The 20,229-nt window shown below is 47.7% G+C and overlaps 1 protein-coding gene across 3 annotated transcripts in view; it reads left to right on the top strand.

The window, feature by feature from the left end:
• The window catches only part of abca3b (ATP-binding cassette, sub-family A (ABC1), member 3b), a 131,798-nt gene that overhangs the window by 46,431 nt on the left and 65,138 nt on the right, over positions 1-20,229 (top strand). For all 3 annotated transcript variants that reach the window (XM_063059501.1, XM_063059500.1, XM_063059502.1), the window contains exons 11-15: positions 1,265-1,411; positions 5,184-5,313; positions 6,242-6,396; positions 9,269-9,424; positions 14,518-14,728. In XM_063059501.1, coding sequence (XP_062915571.1) covers positions 1,265-1,411; positions 5,184-5,313; positions 6,242-6,396; positions 9,269-9,424; positions 14,518-14,728 — 799 coding nt within the window. The remainder of the gene's footprint in view (positions 1-1,264; positions 1,412-5,183; positions 5,314-6,241; positions 6,397-9,268; positions 9,425-14,517; positions 14,729-20,229) is intronic.

Below are 20,229 nucleotides of genomic sequence, written 5' to 3'. Positions count from 1 at the left end.
TGATAAATTTCAATCATTAGGCATTAACATGGAAGTAGTAAAAGGGATTCAGCAGTGGCTAGATGGGAGATGCCAGAGAGTAGTGGTGGATAACTGTGTGTCAGATTGGAGGCCGGTGACTAGTGGTGTGCCTCAGGGATCTGTACTGGGTCCAATGTTGTGTGTCATATATATTAATGATCTGGATGATGGGGTGGTAAATTGGATTAGTAAGTATGCAGATGATACTAAGATAGGTGGCGTTGTGGATAATGAAGTAGGTTTTCAAAACTTGCGGAGAGATTTAAGACAGAAGAGTGGGCTGAAAGATGGCAGATGGAGTTTAATGCTGAAAAATGTGAGGTGCTACATTTTGGTAGAACTAATCAAAATAGGACATACATGGTAAATGGTAGGGCATTAAAGAATGCTTTAGAACAGAGGGATCTAGGAATAATGGTGCATAGTTCCCTGAAGATGGAATCTCATGTGGATAGGGTGGTGAAGAAAGCTTTTGGTTTGCTGGCCTTTATTAATCAGAGCATTGAGTATAGGAGGTGGGATGTAATGTTGAATTTGTATAAGGCATTGGTAAGGCCAAATTTGGAGTATTGTGTACAGTTCTGGTCACTGAATTATAGGAAGGATGTCAATAAAATTGAGAGAGTACAGAGAAGGTTTTAGTAAACCTTCTCTGTACTCTCTCAATTTTATTGCCTGGGTTGCCTGGGTTTCATCTCCTAAGTTACAGAGAAAGGTTGAACAAGTTGGGTCTTTATTCTTTAGAGCGTAGAAGGTTGAGGGGAGACCTGATAGAAGTATTTAAAATTATGAGGGGGATAGATAGAGTTGACGTGGTTAGACTTTTTCCATTGAGAGTGGGGAAGATTCAAACAAGAGGGCATGGGTTGAGAATTAGAGGACAAAAGTTTAGGAGTAACATGAGGGGGAACTTCTTTACTCAGAGAGTGGTAGCTGTGTGGAACGAGCTTCCAGCAGAAGTGGTTGAGGCAGGTTCGATGCTGTCGTTTAAAGTTAAATTGGATAGATATATGGACAGGAAAGGAATGGAGGGTTATGGGCTGAGTGTAGGTCGGTGGGAATAGGATAGGGTAAGAGTACGGCACGGACTAGAAGGGCTGAGATGGCCTGTTTCTGTGCTGTAATTGTTATATGGTTATAAATTCACCATAATGGAATGTTGGAACAGTCTCAATGGGCCGAATGACCTAATTCTGTTCCTACGTTTTATGGTCTTATTGATAACTTATTTATGTTTCCACAGCCCTCTTACTGGCTCAAGTCACCAAAATCCACCTACGTCAAGGTCAGCAGTGAGGAAGAGGAACCAGAGGCCTTCCAGAACAATGAATACATTGAGGATGACCAGTCTGACCTAGAGGCTGGGATCATAATCAAAGACTTAACCAAGGTAGGTGTATTGCTGGGCTGTGGGGTAGGGACCAGGGTGAGGGTGTTGCCGGGCTGTGGGGTGGGGACCAGGGTGAGGGTGTTGCCGGGCTGTGGGGTGGGGACCAGGGTCAGGGTGTTGCTGGGCTGTGGGGTAAGGACCAGGGTAAGGGTGTTGCTGGGCTGTGGGGTAGGGACCAGGGTGAGGGTGTTGCCGGGCTGTGGGGTGGGGACCAGGGTGAGGGTGTTGCTGGGCTGTGGGGTGGGGTCCAGGGTGAGGGTGTTGCTGGGCTGTGGGTTGGGGACCAGGGTGAGGGTGTTGCCGGGCTGTGGGGTGGGGACCAGGGTCAGGGTGTTGCCGGGCTGTGGGGTGGGGACCAGGGTCAGGGTGTTGCCGGGCTGTGGGGTGGGGACCAGGGTAAGGGTGTTGCCGGGCTGTGGGGTGGGGACCAGGGTGAGGGTGTTGCTGGGCTGTGGGGTGGGGTCCAGGGTGAGGGTGTTGCTGGGCTGTGGGTTGGGGACCAGGGTCAGGGTGTTGCCGGGCTGTGGGGTGGGGACCAGGGTCAGGGTGTTGCTGGGCTGTGGGGTAAGGACCAGGGTAAGGGTGTTGCTGGGCTGTGGGGTAGGGACCAGGGTGAGGGTGTTGCCGGGCTGTGGGGTGGGGACCAGGGTGAGGGTGTTGCTGGGCTGTGGGGTGGGGTCCAGGGTGAGGGTGTTGCTGGGCTGTGGGTTGGGGACCAGGGTGAGGGTGTTGCCGGGCTGTGGGGTGGGGACCAGGGTCAGGGTGTTGCCGGGCTGTGGGGTGGGGACCAGGGTAAGGGTGTTGCCGGGCTGTGGGGTGGGGCCAGGGTGAGGGTGTTGCCGGGCTGTGGGGTAAGGACCAGGGTGAGGGTGTTGCCGGGCTGTGGGATAGGGACCAGGGTAAGGGTGTTGCTGGGCTGTGGGGTGGGGACCAGGGTAAGGGTGTTGCCGGGCTGTGGGGTAAGGACCAGGGTAAGGGTGTTGCCGGGCTGTGGGGTAAGGACCAGGGTAAGGGTGTTGCCGGGCTGTGGGGTGGGGACCAGGGTCAGGGTGTTGCCGGGCTGTGGGGTGGGGACCAGGGTAAGGGTGTTGCCGGGCTGTGGGGTGGGGCCAGGGTGAGGGTGTTGCCGGGCTGTGGAGTGGGGCCAGGGTGAGGGTGTTGCCGGGCTGTGGGATAAGGACCAGGGTGAGGGTGTTGCCGGGCTGTGGGGTAGGGACCAGGGTGAGGGTGTTGCCGGGCTGTGGGGTGGGGACCAGGGTGAGGGTGTTGCCGGACTGTGGGGTGGGGACCAGGGTAAGGGTGTTCCTGGGCTGTGGGGTGGGGACCAGGGTAAGGGTGTTGCCGGGCTGTGGGGTGGGGATTAGGGTAAGGGTGTTGTTGGGCTGTGGGGTGGGGACCAGGGTAAGGGTGTTGCCGGGCTGTGGGGTGGGGACCAGGGTAAGGGTGTTGCTGGGCTGTGGGGTAAGGACCAGGGTAAGGGTGTTGCCGGGCTGTGGGGTGGGGACCAGGGTAAGGGTGTTGCCGGGCTGTGGGGTGGGGACCAGGGTAAGGGTGTTGCCGGGCTGTGGGGTGGGGCCCAGGGTAAGGGTGTTGCCGGGCTGTGGGGTGGGGCCCAGGGTAAGGGTGTTGCCGGGCTGTGGGGTGGGGACCAGGGTAAGGGTGTTGCCGGGCTGTGGGGTAAGGACCAGGGTAAGGGTGTTGCTGGGCTGTGGGGTAAGGACCAGGTTAAGGGTGTTGCCGGGCTGTGGGGTGGGGACCAGGGTAAGGGTGTTGCTGGGCTGTGGGGTAAGGGGCAAGATTTTTACCTAGTGGTGATGCCTGGAACGTGCTGCCTGGGGTGGTGGTAGGGGCAGAAACATTGGGGACTTTTAAAAGACGTTTCGATTTCACCGAATATGAGGAAACTGTGTCAGCAGAGTTAGGTTGACCATATGATTACTAATTTTATTTGGTTTGGCACCACATTGTGGGCCAAAGGCCTGTTGCCGTTCTGTGCTGCTCTTTGTGTTCTCTGTGGGTGGGAATCCAGTCCTTGCTGTGCCCAGGGAAGTCTGAGCTGTGGGTGGACAGAATACTGCAGAGTTGAGATCGACTTCCGTCAGGTAACATTTGTGATGGGTTTGGAGTCTGGGCAGGGGTGCACCAGGCACTGCAACTGGTGGAGGGGTGTGGAGTAACAGCCTGCTAGAGCAACTTGGCTCAGGATCTCCGGGGTCAGAGACCCGTGTGAGTCCACAGGTCGAGGCCAGACAGTCAAACCTGGCATCGGCGAGTCCTGGGGTTTGGAAACCCCATGTCTGCAGATCTGGGGCCAAGGGGTTGTTACCCTGGCGTCGGAGGTCTGTCTGAGTATGTGAGTGGGTAGGTTGGTGCAAGGGTGGGAAAGACATTTACTTTGATGCTACTGTTGCCGCTTGTGGTGTTCTGAGCATGGTGGGCGTGCCATGTTGGTGAGGGAAGGAGGCCGATGCCCCTGGGTGGGCTTGTCTGCCATTCTGTAAGTCCTGGCCCAGAGGTGGCCTGTCCTGGGATTGTAGGTGTGAGTGTGAGAGTGTGTGTGTGGAAAGGGGTTTTGCTCCTGTTTCGAAGCTTTTGTGTTGTGTTGTTCTGAACATGGTGAGCACGCTGTGTTGGTGCTGGACTGTGTGGTGACACTTGCGGGCTGCCCCAGCTCACCCTTGGGTCTGTTTGTTGTTAACACAAGGGACCCATTTCTTTTTATTTTGGCTTGTGCCTGCGTGCGTGCGAGTTTGTGCGTGTGCATGGGTGTACTTTATAGTTTATTGTCGCCAAACAATGAAGTGTGTGCGTGCGTCCATGATGATGTCTTTGTCATGGCTTTTACAAGGTGCGGAGACTGTGACGAGCCACTCCTCACACTGACGTTTTCACAGTATTTTTCCCTTTATTTTACGAGGTCGAGTTGCAATCTCGACACTCAATGGAAAGTGTACTCAGGAGCGGACCCGGCCGGTTTCAAACCCGGGAACCTCCGGTCCCGGGCCCGGCACCAATGTCATTGCACAAGGGGCCCATTTCAAGGTGCAGGTGACAGATAAATCAGAACTGAATTGGGAGAGAGTGGGTTTGTTACCCTGAAGTGAAGTGGGCTTGGGAAGGGGGATGGCCTGGAAGAGGTCAATGCGATTCGGAGAGGTATGGGTAGGGCAGACAGCCAAAATCTTCCCGTGGTAGAGGCACTAAAAGCAGAAGCAAACAAGTTTCAGCTGAGTGGAAGTTTGGGTGACTGAGCCTGAGGGGTGTTTTTTTTAAACGTAGAGTGGGGTGCCACGATATCACGACACTGTTAGAGCTCAGGGCATGACTGTTCAGGGTTCAACTCCAATGCCCTCTGGAAGGCAGTTTTCCTCCCACACCCCAAACGCGTACTGGGGTATGTTAATTGGTCATTGTGAATTGTCCTGTGATTAGGCTCGGGTTAAATCAGTGGGTTGTTGCGTGCTGTGACTCATGGGGATGGAAGGCCTGTTCTGCACTGTATCCATAAAATAAAAATAAATCAGATCTCGCCAGGTCAGTGCCAGAGGAGGTGGTGGAATTGGGTATAATTACTGGCATTTCGACACATACTGTATGGGCAAGACGTCAGAGATGGTCCTGAGGGGAATGGGGTCAGTGTAGATGGACAGAGAGGTGTAATAGCCTGAACAGCCCTCTCTGTGACAGCGGAAGGTCAGGGGCCGTCTGGACTGCCTGCCGGTAAGACACTGAGCTTTTCTGCCATTCCAGCTAATGTTTCTGCACTGTATAGGAGTTTCGTGCCGATAATCAGACGAAGGTGGCCGTTTCCCATCTCACTGTGAACCTGTACAAGGGGCAGATCTCGGTCCTGTTGGGTCACAACGGGGCAGGGAAGAGCACCACCCTGTCTGTGCTCACAGGTAGGCCCAGGGTGTCTGTTGTTCTGTTTGCAGAATGGTGCAGGGGGCTGGGGGCAAGTGGTGCTGACACTGTACCACTGGGGGGGCGGGGGGCGGTCATCAGTGCAAGGAAGGGATGAGACTGCAGCAGCGGCAGATGGAGTGGTGTATCAGCAAGGTGGGCTGTGGGACGGTACCAGTGGGACAGAGGCTGATCAGTGGAGTGTTGTATCTCCAGGGACAGCTGTATTGGTGGGGGGGGGGTAGTGAGACTGTATCAATAGGGGGTGATCTGTGGGTTTGGGGTGCTTTATCAGCGGGTCAGGGAGGTGAGTGTATCGATGGGAGGGGGATTCTGTATCACTAAGTTTGTGGGTTTGGGATGCTTTATCAGCGGGTCAGGGGGGTGAGTGTATCAGTGGGAGGGGGATTCTGTATCACTAAGTTTGTGGGTTTGGGGTGCTTTATCAGAGGGTCGGGGGGTGAGTGTATCGGTGGGAGGGGGATTCTGTATCACTGGAAGAGTATGGCGGGGCTGGGATAGGCAGTCTGTGCAGTGTAGAATGGATTGGGTGTCAGGGCACATAGAGACAGCTTGACTCAACAGCAGAGCAGGGGAGATGACTCAGTGCTGTAATAACTTTAATTATAGATGCAAAATAATAATCCATGAGGGGCCACAAAACAAGAGAGAACAGACACTAAAAACAGGCAACAAGGGAAATTTTAGGCAGGGAGAGAGAGGGCTCGGAGCCATGGGTTGAGTCCAGCTGGTTGGATGAGTGAACGAGGACTGTGGAAAAGAGCTGGGGTTAAAGAGGGTGGAATGAGCTGCAGGTGAATCCTGGTTGCTGGGTGGAGGCTGGGAGGTGCCATTGGGAGCAGGCCTGACACTGGGGGCTGTGAGCTGTGTCTGTGTGAAATACTACCCTTCTCTCCTGCCTTTTAGGCCTCTTTCCTCCTACAAGTGGTACGGCCTACATTAATGGGTTCAACATCTGCAAGGACATGGCACTGGTACGCCAGAGCCTGGGCCTGTGCCCACAGCATGATGTTCTGTTTGACAGCCTGACCGTCAAGGAACACCTCTCCTTCTTCTGCAGGGTGAGTGACCTGGAAGGGACACCTCCTCTAGTTTATGGTGGTGTGGGGCAGTGGGCGGGGGGATTAATGTGAATAAACAGACCTCTGTAGATGCTGCCTGACTTGCTGAGTTCCTCCAGCATTTTGTGTGTGTGTTGTCCAGTTCCCAGCATCTGCAGGATCTCCTGTGTTTGTGTACTGTAGAATGGCCCAGACAAGGTTGTAGTGTACAATATACAGCCCACATGTTGGGTCCACCTTGTTCAATGCCCAGATACACTCTCCATCCCCACCACACTCACCAAGATCACAGAGGGAGAGAGACCGTAAGACTTAGGAGCAGGGTTAGGCTATTCGGCCCATCAAGGCTGCTCTGCCATTCCATCATGATTGATTTATTAACTCCCTCTCAACTGTTTTCTCCTGCCTTCTCTCTGTACCATTCAACACCCTGACTAATTAAGAACCTATCAAGCTCTGCTTTAAATATACCCAAAGAACAGGCCTCCACAGCTGTCTGTGGCAATGAATTCCATCGATTCACGCTAAAGAAGTTCCCCCTCATCTTTGTTCTAAAGGGACATCCCTCTATTCTGACACTGTGCCCTCTGGTCCTAAACACACACACTATAGGAAACATCCTCTCCACATCCACTCTATCTAGGCCTTTCAATATTCGATAGGTATTAATGAGATCCCCCTCGTTCTTCTGAACTCCAGTGAGTACAGGCCCAGACACTCCTTGTGTTAACCCTTTCATTCCTAGAATCAGTCTGATAAACCTCCTCAGAATCTTTTCGAATGCCAGCAAATCTTTTCTTAGATAAGGAGCCCAATACTCCAAGTGCAGTCTGACCAATGCCTTTTAAAGCCTCATCATTACATCCTTCCTCTATATTCTAGTCTTCTCAAAATGAATGAGAAAGATGAGGCGATGGGGAATTTGAAAGTCAAACATTGTCTGCTGGAAGTGTCGTACTCGATCGGACCCGATGCAACAGCAGTTGTACCACAAATACACTGACACACGTAATTCTTTTCAAACCTTTATTCTCTACTCATAGCATGCTATGGGGGAAGTTACAGACTGATCTCCCAAAAGAGCCAGTCCAGAAACTGCCCCCGAATTACACAATTCTCCACAATTTATAACATTGATCTGGTAGCAGGAAATCTTATGATTACAAGTTTAGACAATGTTAGAATCATTGCAATCACATGCTAAGATACAATTAGATGTAAGATAACCATTGGTCAGTTAGTTATAATTATTTTAAGCCAAAACTAGCCCATCAGTTCCTCATTCGGACACTTCCCCTTTTCTCCAGAACATTCTAGCCCCTACACCATACTTCCCATATTTAGCTGCACCTTGAGCTGCTTCTGCAAGATCAGATAGTTCTTTATCTGGGCCTTTGCCAATCTTTAGAGAACAATGACTAGTACGTAAAGCTTCTTGCTGACTTGTCCAAACTTGTCCAAAGCAGTAAGCTAAGGCATTTACAAGGTGATTGATTATAAGTTAATCATTGTCCTCTGTTTCTCCCCCTATCATTCTATCAGAAGAACTCAGGTACAGCATCTCTGGAGGCAAAGGGATGGTTGATATTTTGGGTTGAGACCCTGCATCAGTAGAATTTGAAAGTCTGGGTTCAGAAATTTAAAACTGAGGTATTGCTTTAGTGAAAACCTACACAGATAAAGATAGTGGACCAACAAGACATCATGAGTTCAAACACAGGCAATGAGGTCCTGGTGAGTAGAATATGGAGGCTGGACAGGTGTGGAGATGACAAAGACATGGAGGAGTGTCTCAGCATCCGGGAGCGGGACTGGCCGGGCACTGGGGACCCGGGAGTGGAATCAGCTGGGCACTGGGGACCCAGGAGCGGAATGGGACAGGAACTGGGGACCCGAGAGCAGAATCGGACAGGAACTGGGGACCCGGGAGCGGAATGGGCCGGGAACTGGGGACCCGTTAGCGGAATCGGCCGGGAATTGGGGACCTGGGAGCTGAATCGGCCGGGCACTGAAAACAGCCGTGTGGTTACAAACTCAGACTGATCAAGCTTCAGCTACCAGGGCGAGGGATGGAGCCAGTGACAAACCTGGTGACACAGGTTTCATCTTAATCGCTAAAAGGATTAGCATTATTTGTCATACGTACATCGAAACATGCAGTGAAGTGTATCATTTGAGTTAATGACCAACACAGCCCAATGATGTGCTGTGGGAAGCTCTCAAATGTCTTCTATCCTCCATTGCCAACATAGCATGCCCACAACTTACTAACCCTAATCTGTGGATAGTGTGAAGAAACCAGAGGAAACCCACGTGGTCACTGGCAGAACGTGCAAACTCCTTATAGACAGCAGGGAGAATTAAACCCGGGTTGCTGGCACTGTGAAGTTTAGGCTAACAGCTACACTACAGTGGCAGTACAGTATGCGGGGAATTTTCAAGGTGGGCTGAGTGAAAACTGGAAGGATGTCACGTTGCAGTGCTCTGTGCTGAGGGAAGGGGCGGATGAGGGATGGGAAGGAGACAGTGCGGGAGTGTGAAGGGATGCCAGGTTAGAACCTAGTGAATGGAGACCCATTCAGCTGGGTGACACTGAGGCTGAGGGCAGTGAGATCCGTGTGCCCAGAGCCAATCTCTCTCTCTCCCGGACTGCCTGTCCTGCTACTGACGCCCCTCTCTATCTATTCACTGTCCCCACCTCCATGACACACTGTTGGACTCGTGTCCCCTACCCTGAGACAGTGGAGAAGCTGATAGAGTGTAAGAGGTGGGAAGGATAGAGAGGGAGGTAACTGCAGAAATGAGTGGAGGTCTGGGTTTTTGAAGTGATGTTTTGGCACCAGTGAGATGACCTTGTCCACTCTTCCCCCAGCTGAAAGGCTACAGTCCACAGAAGGTCCAGGATGCGGTAAACCAAATGTTAATGCTGCTGAACTTTGTGGAGAAGCAGAACGCCCCTGTGAAGATTCTGTCCGGTGGGATGAAACGCAAGCTGTCCATTGCGATTGCTCTCATTGGAGATTCAAAGGTACAAAAGAAATCCTTTGATCTAACTTCACCGTGCCCCTGGTCCACTCATAATCATTACAGAGTGTTTGTGATGAAATATACAGTGCCTATAAAATGTATTCACCACCCCCCCCCCCGTGGAAATTTTCATGTTTTATTGTTTTACGTCATTGAATCACAGTGGATTTAATTTGGCTTTTTTGACACTGATCAACAGAAAAAGAATCTTTTGTGTTAATGTGAAAACAGATTTTTACTGACTCACCAGCAGTTGGACGTCCTGATACTGGTGTAATTTAACTACAATCAATTGAAACACCTTGACGGCTCACAGGTGATCTCCATTTAACTAATTATGTGACTACTAAAACCAATTGGCTGTACCAGTGATGATTTGGTCTGTCATATTAAAGGGGGATGGGGTTATACTTGTAATTAATTTAGATCACTTTGTAGAGATCTGTTTTCACCTTGACAGGAAAGAGTCTTTTTCTGTTGATCAGTGTCAAAAAAAAAACAAATTAAATGCACCATTATTCAGTGCTGTAAAACAAAACATGAAAACTTCCAATAGGGTGAATCTTTTTTACAGGTACTGTAAATGTAGACTGGTGAGTTAGTGCGTTTGCAGATGTGATGGAGGTTGGTGGAGTGGTCGGTAGAGTAGATGACTAGCAAAGGATACGGTGGGATGTAGATCAATTGCTGATACGAGCGGAGAAATGGCTGATAGAGTTTAACCTGGCCAAATGTGAAGTGTTGCACCTCTGTCAGATCTCCCCTCAGCTTCAGCCTCCAGAGAAAACAACGCAAGTCGGTCGAACATCTCGTGATAGCACACACCCTCTAGTCCAGGCGAACCTATTCTGCACCCTGTCCAAAGCCGCCACACCCTTCCTAAACTGGGGTGACCAGAATGCTGTGCAAAACTGGGGCTGCAGCCTGACTAGAGTTTTATGAAGCTGCAAGATTTCAGATTCAGATTTATTTTTCACATGTGTGTCAAAATGCACAATGAAATGTGTCACTTACGTGAACAACTAATGCAAATGGTGTGCTGGGGGCAGCCTGCAGTCTTTCCACTTACATAGTATGCCCTTAGGACAACGCAAGAAGCAACAACAGCAGCCTAACAAATCTCTTTTCCAGCCACACGCAGACAGGCCTCCAACACCAGCTGGGCAGCCTCCGGTCCTTGGCCCTGAACTCTCAGACACACAGAATGTGACTATCAACAGTTCTGAAAACTAGAAATTGTCCACCAAAAGCTAGTCTAACTACCTCTGTTCAAAATTCAGAAGGTACATCTGTAAGGTGAGAGGGGAAAGCTTTAAAGAGAATCAGAGGGATAGGTAGTTGATGGGTTTGTAGAACGAGCTGTCAGAGGAGGAGGTGGGGTGGGAATACAATGTTTAAAAGACATTTGGACAGGTACATAGATAGGAAAAGATTAGAGGGATATGGTTCAAACACAGGCAAATGCAACTGCTGTAGATAGATGACTCAGCCAGCATGGACAAATTGTGCAAAAGCCTGTTCCTCTGCTGAATTTTACTGTGAAAATCTCTTTGAATTTGAATTCAATTGAATTTTATTTCTTACATCCTTCACATACCTGAGGAGTAAAAATCTTTACGTTAAGGCTCCGTCTAAATGTGCATGTGCAATTATAGTAATTTATAATAAATAGAACAGTCAATGTAACAGAAATACACTCAAATCAGCATGAGTTAATCAGTCTGATTGGAAGAAGTTGTCCCGGAGCCTGTTGGTCCTGGCTTTTATGCTGCAGTACCATTTCCCATATGGTAGCAGCTGGGATAGATTCCCATGTCGTGGACCATCAATAGTTAACTGCACCGTCCCCTGTGTTATAGGCTTGCATTTGCCTTTATGAATAGCCTACGTGCAGTAGTCAGAGAGTCTAGGACCAGAGGGTACAGTCTCAGAACAGAGGGATGTCCATCTAGAACAGAGATGATGAGGAAGAATTCCTTTAGCCAGAAGGTGCTGAATCTGTGGAAATCATTTCCACAGACATCTGTGGATGTTAAGTCTTTGGGTATATTTAAAGCAGAGGTTGATAGGTTCTTGATTAAGATCATAAGACAAAGGAGCAGAAGTCGGCTAGTCGGCCCATCAAGTCTGCTCCGACATTTTATCATGAGCTGATCCATTCTCCCATTTAGTCCCACTCCCCTGCCTTCTCACCATAACCTTTGATGCCCTGGCTACTCAGATACCTATCAATCTCTGCCTTAAATACACCCAATGACTTGGCCTCCACTGCTGCCCGTGGCAACAAATTCCATAGATTCACCACCCTCTGGTTAAAAAAATTTCTTTGCATCTCTGTTCTGAATGGGCGCCCTTCAATTCTTAAATCATGCCCTCTCATACGAGACTCCCCCACCAAGGGAAATAATTTTGCCACATCCACTCTGTCCATGCCTTTCAACATTCGAAATGTTTCTATGAGGTCCCCCCTCATTCTTCTAAACTCCAAGGAATACAGTCCAAGAGCAGACAAATGTTCCTCATATGTTAACCCTCTCATTCCCAGAATCATTCTAGTGAATCTTCTCTGTACCCTCTCCAACGTCAGCACATCCTTTCTTAAATAAGGAGACCAAAACTGCCCACAATACTCCAAGTGAGGTCTTACCAGCGCCTTATAGAGCCTCAACATCACATCCCTGCTCCTATACTCTATTCCTCTAGAAATGAATGCCAACATTGCATTCGCCTTCTTCACCACCGACTCAACCTAGAGGTTAATCTTAAGGGTATCCTGCACAAGGACTCCCAAGTCCCGTTGCATCTCAGAGCTTTGAATTCTCTCCCCATAAATAATAGTCTGCCAAAGTGCATAACCATACACTTTCCAACATTGTATTTCATTTGCCACTTCTTTGCCCATTCTCCCAATCTATCCAAGTCTCTCTGCAGACTCTCTGTTTCCTCAGCACTACTAGCCCCTCCACCTACCTTTGTATCATCAGCAAACTCAGCCACAAAGCCATCTATTCCATAATCCAAATCATTGATGTACAACGTAAAGAAAAAGAAGCGGCCCCAACACGGACCCCTGTGGAACACCACTGGTAACCGGCAGCCAACCAGAATAGGATCCCTTTATTCCCACTCTCTGTTTCCTGCCAATCAGCCAACGCTCTATCCACGTATGTAACTTTCCTGTAATTCAATGGGCTCTTATCTAGTTTAGCAGCCTCATGTGTGGCACCTTGTCAAAGGCCTTCTGAAAATCCAAATATACAACATCCACTGCATCTCCCTTGTCTAGCCTACTTGCAATCTCCTCAAAAAATTGTAATAGGTTTGTCAGGCAGGATTTTCCTTTAAGGAATCCATGCTGAGTTCTGCCTATCTTGTCATATGCCTCCAGGTACTCTGTAACCTCATCCTTGACTCCAACAACTTCCCAACCACCGATGTCAAGCTAACAGGTCTATAATTTCCTTTTTGCTTCCTTGCCCCCTTCTTAAATAGCGGAGTGACATTTGCAATCTTCCAGTCCTCTGGAACCATGCCAGAATCTATCGACTTTTGAAAGATCATCGCTAATGCCTCCACAATCTCCACAGTTACTTCCTTCAGAACACGAGGGTGCATTCCATCTGGTCCGGGAGATTTATGTACCCTATGACTATTCAGCTTCCTGAGTACTTTCTCTGTCATAATTGTGACTACGCACACTTCTCTTCCCTGCCACCCTTGAGTGTTCAATATACTGCTGATGTCTTCCTCAATGAAGACTGATGCAAAATACTCATTCAGTTCCTCCGCCATCTCCTTATCTCCCATTACAATTTCTCCAGCATCATTTTCTATTAGTCCTATATCTACTCTCACCTGTCTTTTACTCTTTATATACTTGAAAAAGCTTTTAGTATCCTCTTTGATGTTATTTGCTAGCTTCCTTTCATAGTTCATCTTTTCCCTCTTAATGACATTCTTAGTTTCCTTTTGTAAGCTTTTAAAAACTTCCCAGTCCTCTATCTTCCCACTAGTTTTTGCTTCCTTGTATGCCCTCTCCTTTGCTTTAACTTTGACTTTGACTTCTCTTGTCAGCCACGGTTGCATACTTTTTCCATTCGAAAATTTCTTCTATTTTGGAATATACCTGTCTTGCACCTTCCTCACTTCAGTCAGGGTGTCAAAGGTTATGGGAAGAAGGTGGGAGAATGGGGTTGAAAGGGATAATAAATCACCCACGATGGACTGGTGAAGCAGACTAAATGGGCTGAATGGCCTAATTCTGCTCCTATATCTTATGGTCTTTTTGATCATCACTCCCTCCAAACCGACTAAGGCCTGAAATTATATTCAGAGACACCTACAGTGGCTGCTGGAGGTGACTCTGTGTGATGCCCCCACTCCAACAGATGGAGTGTTGACATGGAGCAGTGTTGGTTCATACCATGGGCAGGACATTTCACTGCAGATCGGGGAAGTCTGAACATGTGTTCTTTGCAGAACAAGGAAGCACAGGGCACAGGTTCTCTGCAGTACTGCATTCAAGTCTATAAGACCTGGTGATAATTCCTATTCCTCTAAATGGGTCTCTTTTGGTTGAGGTCAGGCTTGCTGAGAGTGGGGTGATTTTGAGATGCAGAATAGGTGGGCCTCTCCAGAGGGGGTTTTGTGTTGCAATGGCTGACCCATCATCAAGGAACTTCACCATCCAAAACTCTTCTTTCTGTTGCTATCGGAAAGGAGGTACAGGGGTCTCAGGACCCACATGACCAGGTTCAGGAACAGTTATGACCCCTTAACCATTAGGGGGTAACTTCACTCTCCTCATCACTGAACTGTTCCCACAACCCAAGGACTCTACAACTCGTGTTCTCAGTGTTATTTATCTATCTATCTATTATTATTATTATTATTATTAGTTGTGTTTTTAGTATTTGCACATTGTTGTTTGTCAGTCTTTGTAGTTTTTCACTGATTGTATTTCTTTGTTCTGTTGTGAATGTCAACATGAATCTCAGAGTACCTACATTGATAATAAATTGCCTTTGAGCTCTGAAGCACTCCAGCCCTCGGAAGTACTGACCACATTGTTCCTTTATTTGGATTTTGGCCCAGGTTGTCATGTTGGATGAGCCCACGTCAGGTATGGACCCTCTGTCCCGCAGAGCCACCTGGGACCTCCTACAGCAGGTGAAGGCTGGTCGCACGATTCTGTTGACCACCCACTTCATGGATGAGGCTGATCTCCTGGGGGACCGCATCCTGATCATGGCCAAGGGGCAGGTCCAGTGCTGTGGGTCTCCTCTCTTCCTCAAGAGCCTGTACGGTGAGTAAGAGCATTACCCATAATGCATAAGATCTGAATTAGGCCATTCAGCCCATTGGGTCTTCTCCACCATTTTATCATGGGTTGTCTATTTGCCTCTCAACCCCATTCTCATGCCTTCTTCCCGTAATTGTGACTTGACCACCACAGCAAACGCGGCAATGAATTCCACAGATCAACAGCCTCTGGCTAAAAAAGTTCCTCCTCATTTCTGTTCTAAATGGACGTCCCTCTATTCTGAGGCTTTGCCCTTGGGTCCTAGACCCTCCTGCTATAGGAAACATTCTCTCTGTATCCACTCTACTGAGGTCTTTCAATATTCGATGTTTCAATGAGATCCCCCCGCCCACCCCCATGTTCTTCTAAACTCCAGCGAGTAGAGCCAGTAGGATTAGATTTAGATTATGAAGACACGTAGTCCTCTTTTATTGTCATTTAGTAATGCATGCATTAAGAAATGATACAATATTTCCTCCAGTGTGATATCACAAAACAGAGGACAGACCAAGACTGAAAAAACTGACAAAACCATATAATTATAACATATAGTTACAACAGTGCAACAATACCATAACTTGATGAAGTCCATGAGCACAGTAAAAAGTTCAAAGTCTCTCAAATGTCCCACATCTCATGCAGACGGGAGAAGGAAGAAAAACTCTCCCTGCCAAGCCGACCACAATCCATCTCTGAGTCATCCGAAAACTTCAAGCCTCTGAATCAGCTCTCTGACACCGAGTACTGAGCGCCATCTCTGTCCAAACGATTCGACCTCAATCTCAGTCGCCAACAGCAGGCAAAGCCGGAGATTTTGAGGCCTACCCTCCGGAAGATTCCCGACCGCACAGTAACGACAGTAGCGAACGAGTATTTCAGAAATTTCTCCAGACGTTCCTCTGTGCTTTCATGTCCATTCTCCATCAAATCAGAATTGTCCACGGCCCCTATTTAATGGATACAATATCATTTTTTACCGGAGGGCTGCACACGTGCAGTGCGCTGCTCTCCCTCCTCTCGTCGTTCAGTGTAAAATGGAGTGTCAGCAAAGACTTTCACTGCCCCACAACCCACGGCAACAGCTGCAGCCTTGTGATTGGTTTATTATTGTCACATGTATTGAGGTACACTGAAAAGCTTGTCTTTCATACTGTCCATACAGATGGAATTATTGCACAATGTATTGAGCTAAAGGAAAGTTTTCTAAATCAATATATAGAGGGACCAACTAGAGGGGATGCAATATTGGATCTCCTGTTAGGAAACGAGTTAGGACAAGTGACAGAAGTCTGTGTAGGGGAGCACTTTGGTTCCAGTGATCATAAAACCATTAGTTTGAACTTGATCATGGACAAGGATAGATCTGGTCCTAGGGTTGAGGTTCTGAACTGGAAGAAGGCCAAATTTGAAGAAATGAGAAAGGATCTAAAAAGCGTGGATTGGGACAGGTTGTTCTCTGGCAAGGATGTGATCGGTAAGTGGGAAGCCTTCAAAGGAGACATTTTGAGAGTGCAGAATTTGTATGTTCCTGTCAGGATTAAAGGCAAAGTGAATAGGAATAAGGAACCTTGGTTCTCAAGGGATATTGCAACTCTGATAAAGAAGAAGAGAGAGTTCTATGAAATGTATAGGAAGCAGGGAGTAAATAACGTGCTTGAGGAGTATAAGAAGTGCAAGAAAATACTTAAGAAAGAAATCAGGAGGGCTAAAAGAAGACATGAGGTTGCCTTGGCAGTCAAAGTGAAGGATAATCCAAAGAGCTTTTACAGGTATATTAAGAGCAAAAGGATTGTAAGGGATAAAATTGGTCCTCTTGAAGATCAGAGTGGTCGGCTATGTGCGGAACCAAAGGAAATGGGGGAGATCTTAAATAGGTTTTTTGCTTCTGTATTTACTAAGGAAACTGGCATGAAGTCTATGTAATTGAGGGAATCAATTAGTGAGATCATGGAAACTGTACAGATTGAAAAGGAGGAGGTCCTTGCTGTCTTGAGGAAAATTAAAGTGGATAAATCCCCGGGACCTGACAGAGTGTTCCCTCGGACCTTGAAGGAGACTAGTGTTGAAATTGCAGGAGCCCTGGCAGAAATATTTAAAATGTTGCTGTCTACAGGTGAGGTGCCGGAGGATTGGAGAGTGGCTCATGTTGTTCCGTTGTTTAAAAAAGGATCAAAAAGTAATTCGGGAAATTATAGGCCGGTGAGTTTAACTTCGGTAGTAGGTAAGTTATTGGAGGGAGTACTAAGGGACAGAATCTACAAGCATTTGGATAGACAGGGACTTATTAGGGAGAGTCAACATGGCTTTGTGCGTGGTAGGTCATGTTTGACCAATCTGTTGGAGTTTTTCGAGTAGGTTACCAGGAAAGTGGATGAAGGGAAGGCAGTGGATATTGTCTACATGGACTTCAGTAAGGCCTTTGACTAGGTCCCGCATGGGAGGTTAGTGAGGAAAATTCAGCCGCTAGGTATACATGGAGAGGTGGTAAATTGGATTAGACATTGGCTCGATGGAAGAAGCCAGAGAGTGGTAGTAGAGAATTGCTTCTCAGAGTGGAGGCCTGTGACTAGTGGTGTGCCACAGGGATCAGTGCTGGGTCCATTGTTATTTGTCATCTATATCAATGATCTGGATGATAATGTGGTAAATTGGATCAGCAAATTTGCTGATGATACAAAGATTGGAGGTATAGTAGACAGTGAGGAAGGTTTTCAGAGCTTGCAGAGGGACTTGGACCAGCTGGAAAAATGGGCTGAAAGATGGCAGATGGAGTTTAATACTGACAAGTGTGAGGCATTGCACGTTGGAAGGACAAACCAAGGTAGAACATATAGGGTTCATGGTAAGGCACTGAGGAGTGCAGTGGAACAGAGGGATCTGGGAATACAGATACAAATTTCCCTAAAAGTAGCGTCACAGGTAGATAGGGTGGTAAAGAGAGCTTTTGGTACATTGGGCTTTATTAATCAAAGTATTGAGTATAAGAGCTGGAATATTATGATGAGGTTGTATAAGACATTGGTGAGGCCGAATCTGGAGTATTGTGTTCAATTTTGGTCACCAAATTACAGGAAGGATATTAAAAGGTTGAAAGAGTGCAGAGAAGGTTTACAAGGATGTTGCTGGGACTTGAGAAACTCAGTTACAGAGAAAGGTTGAATAGGTTAGGACTTTATTCCCTGGAGCGTAGAAGAATGAGGGGAGATTTGATAGAGGTATATAAAGTTCTGATGGGTATAGATAGAGTGAATGCAAGCAGGCTTTTTCCACTGAGGCAAGGGGAGAAAAAAACCAGAGGACATGGGTTAAGGGTGAGGGGGGGAAAGTTTAAAGGGAACATTAGGAGGGGCTTCTTCACACAGAGAGTGGTGGGAGTATGGAATGAGCTGCCAGACGAGGTGGTAAATGCGGGCTCACTTCTAACATTTAAGAAAAACTTGGACAGGTACGTGGATGAGAGGTGTATGGAGGGATATGGTCCAGGTGCAGATCAGAGGGACAAGGCAGAAAAATGGTTCAGCACAGCCAAGAAGGGCCAAAAGGCCTGTTTCTGTGCTGTAATGTTCGATGGTTCTATGATGAAATGGCAGAGCAGACTCATTGGCCCAAATGGTCTAATTCTGCTCCTATTTCTGTTTCTGTGCTGTAGTTTCTATGGTTTTTTAAATTATTGATAGTTTGTGAAGAGCTGGGGCCCTAGTACCAATCCCTGCCGTACCCACAGGACGCGGTCCGGGCTCCGATCCCTGCCGTACCCACTGGACACTGTCCGGGCTCCGATCCCTGCCGTACCCACTGGACATGGTCCGGGGTGCAATGCCGGCCGTGCCCACTGGACACCCTCAGCTCCACAGAAAACCATAGTTTGCTCAACCTCTCCTTATCATACATCGCCTCGAATACAGTCTGTATTCTGGTGAACATCAGTGTCGGGGTGGGTCTGACCAGGGTATGATCCAGTGTCGGGGTGGGTCTGGCCAGGGTATGACCCAGTGTCTGGGGCGGTTCTGGCCAGGGTATCACCCAGTGTCGGGGGAGGGTCTGGCCAGGGTATGACCCAGTGTCGGGGGTAGTTTTGACAGAGCAGGAGCCAGGGTAGGTTAGGGAGCTGAAACAGGGTTCGATAGGATCTGGTCAGGCAGATATCAATGAGGGTGTGATGACACCCCGTTCCAAGCTCTTACCTTGTAATACTCCAGCAGTTCCCACTTTGTCAGACAGTTCATGAACCAATCTAACTCATGGAGAAGATGGTGGCAGCCTCCTCTCAGAATTAGAATTCGGTTTAATGTCACTGACATATGTCATGAAATTTGTTGTCTTGCAGCAGCAGAACAATGCAATATATAATAAAACTATAAATTGCAGTAAGTGTATATTAATCATAGAACATAGAAATCTACAGCACATTACAGCCCCTTCAGCCAATAATGTTGTACCAACCATGTAACCTACTCTAGAAACTGCCTAGAATTTCTCCACCGCAGAGCTCTCTGTTTTACTAAGCTCCATATACCTGTGTCTCTTAAAATCCCTGTTGTATCCACCTCTACTACTGTCGCCGGCAGTGCATTCCACGCACCCACCACTTCCCCCTGACATCCCCTCTGTACCTACTTCCAAGCATCATAAAACTGTGCCCTCTCGCGTTAGCCACTTCAGCCCTGGGAAAAAGCCTCTGACCATCCACACGATCACTGCCTCTCATCATCTTATACACCTCTATCAGGCCACCTCTCATCCTCTGTCACTCCAAGGAAAAAAGGCCAAGTTCACTCAACCTGTTCTCGTAAGGTATGTTCCCCAATCCAGGCAACGTCCTTGTAAATCTCCTCTGCACTCTCTCTAATTAAAAAGTTAAATTAAATAAATAATGCAAAACGAGAGCGGAGTAGTGAGGTGGTGTACCTAGGTTTATTCCACATCCACCCATAAACCTCTTACTTTATTAGCTTTTTAATATAATAAATCTTTATTCATTATAATTGAATGTTTTTTTGTTGCATGTCATGCCACAGCAAATTCCCAATACATGTAAATATACGGTACTGTACAGAAGTCTTCGGCACACGAGATTTTTTATATGGTTTCAGGTGATATGGCTTCCACAGAGCCCTGATCTTAACACCATCGAGGCTGTCTGGGATTACTTGGAGAGACAGAAGCCAGTGAGACAGCCAAAGTCTGCAAAAGAATGGTGGCAAGTTCTCCAAGATGTTTGGAACAAGCTACCAGCCCATTTTCTTATAAGACTGCATGACAGTGTATCTAAGAGAGCTGATGCAGTTTTAAAGGCAAAGGGTAGTCTAAATATTGATTTGATTTAGTTTTTTCACTGTTTGTTGCTCTTTATAGTGATTTTTTTTGATATTTAGAAATTTCTCAATTCATTATTTTTGAAACCATCTTTGTTTTACAGGTTTTTTTTTACATAAGACCATAAGATTTATCTTATGGAGCAAGAGTAGGCCATTCGGCCCATTCAATCTGGGGCTGATCCAATT

Source organism: Mobula hypostoma, chromosome 9 (assembly GCF_963921235.1).
Source record: "Mobula hypostoma chromosome 9, sMobHyp1.1, whole genome shotgun sequence".
Taxonomy (NCBI): Eukaryota; Metazoa; Chordata; class Chondrichthyes; order Myliobatiformes; family Myliobatidae; genus Mobula; species Mobula hypostoma.
Note: the sequence above shows the minus strand (reverse complement) of the source record. Positions and strands in the feature narration are given on the sequence as shown.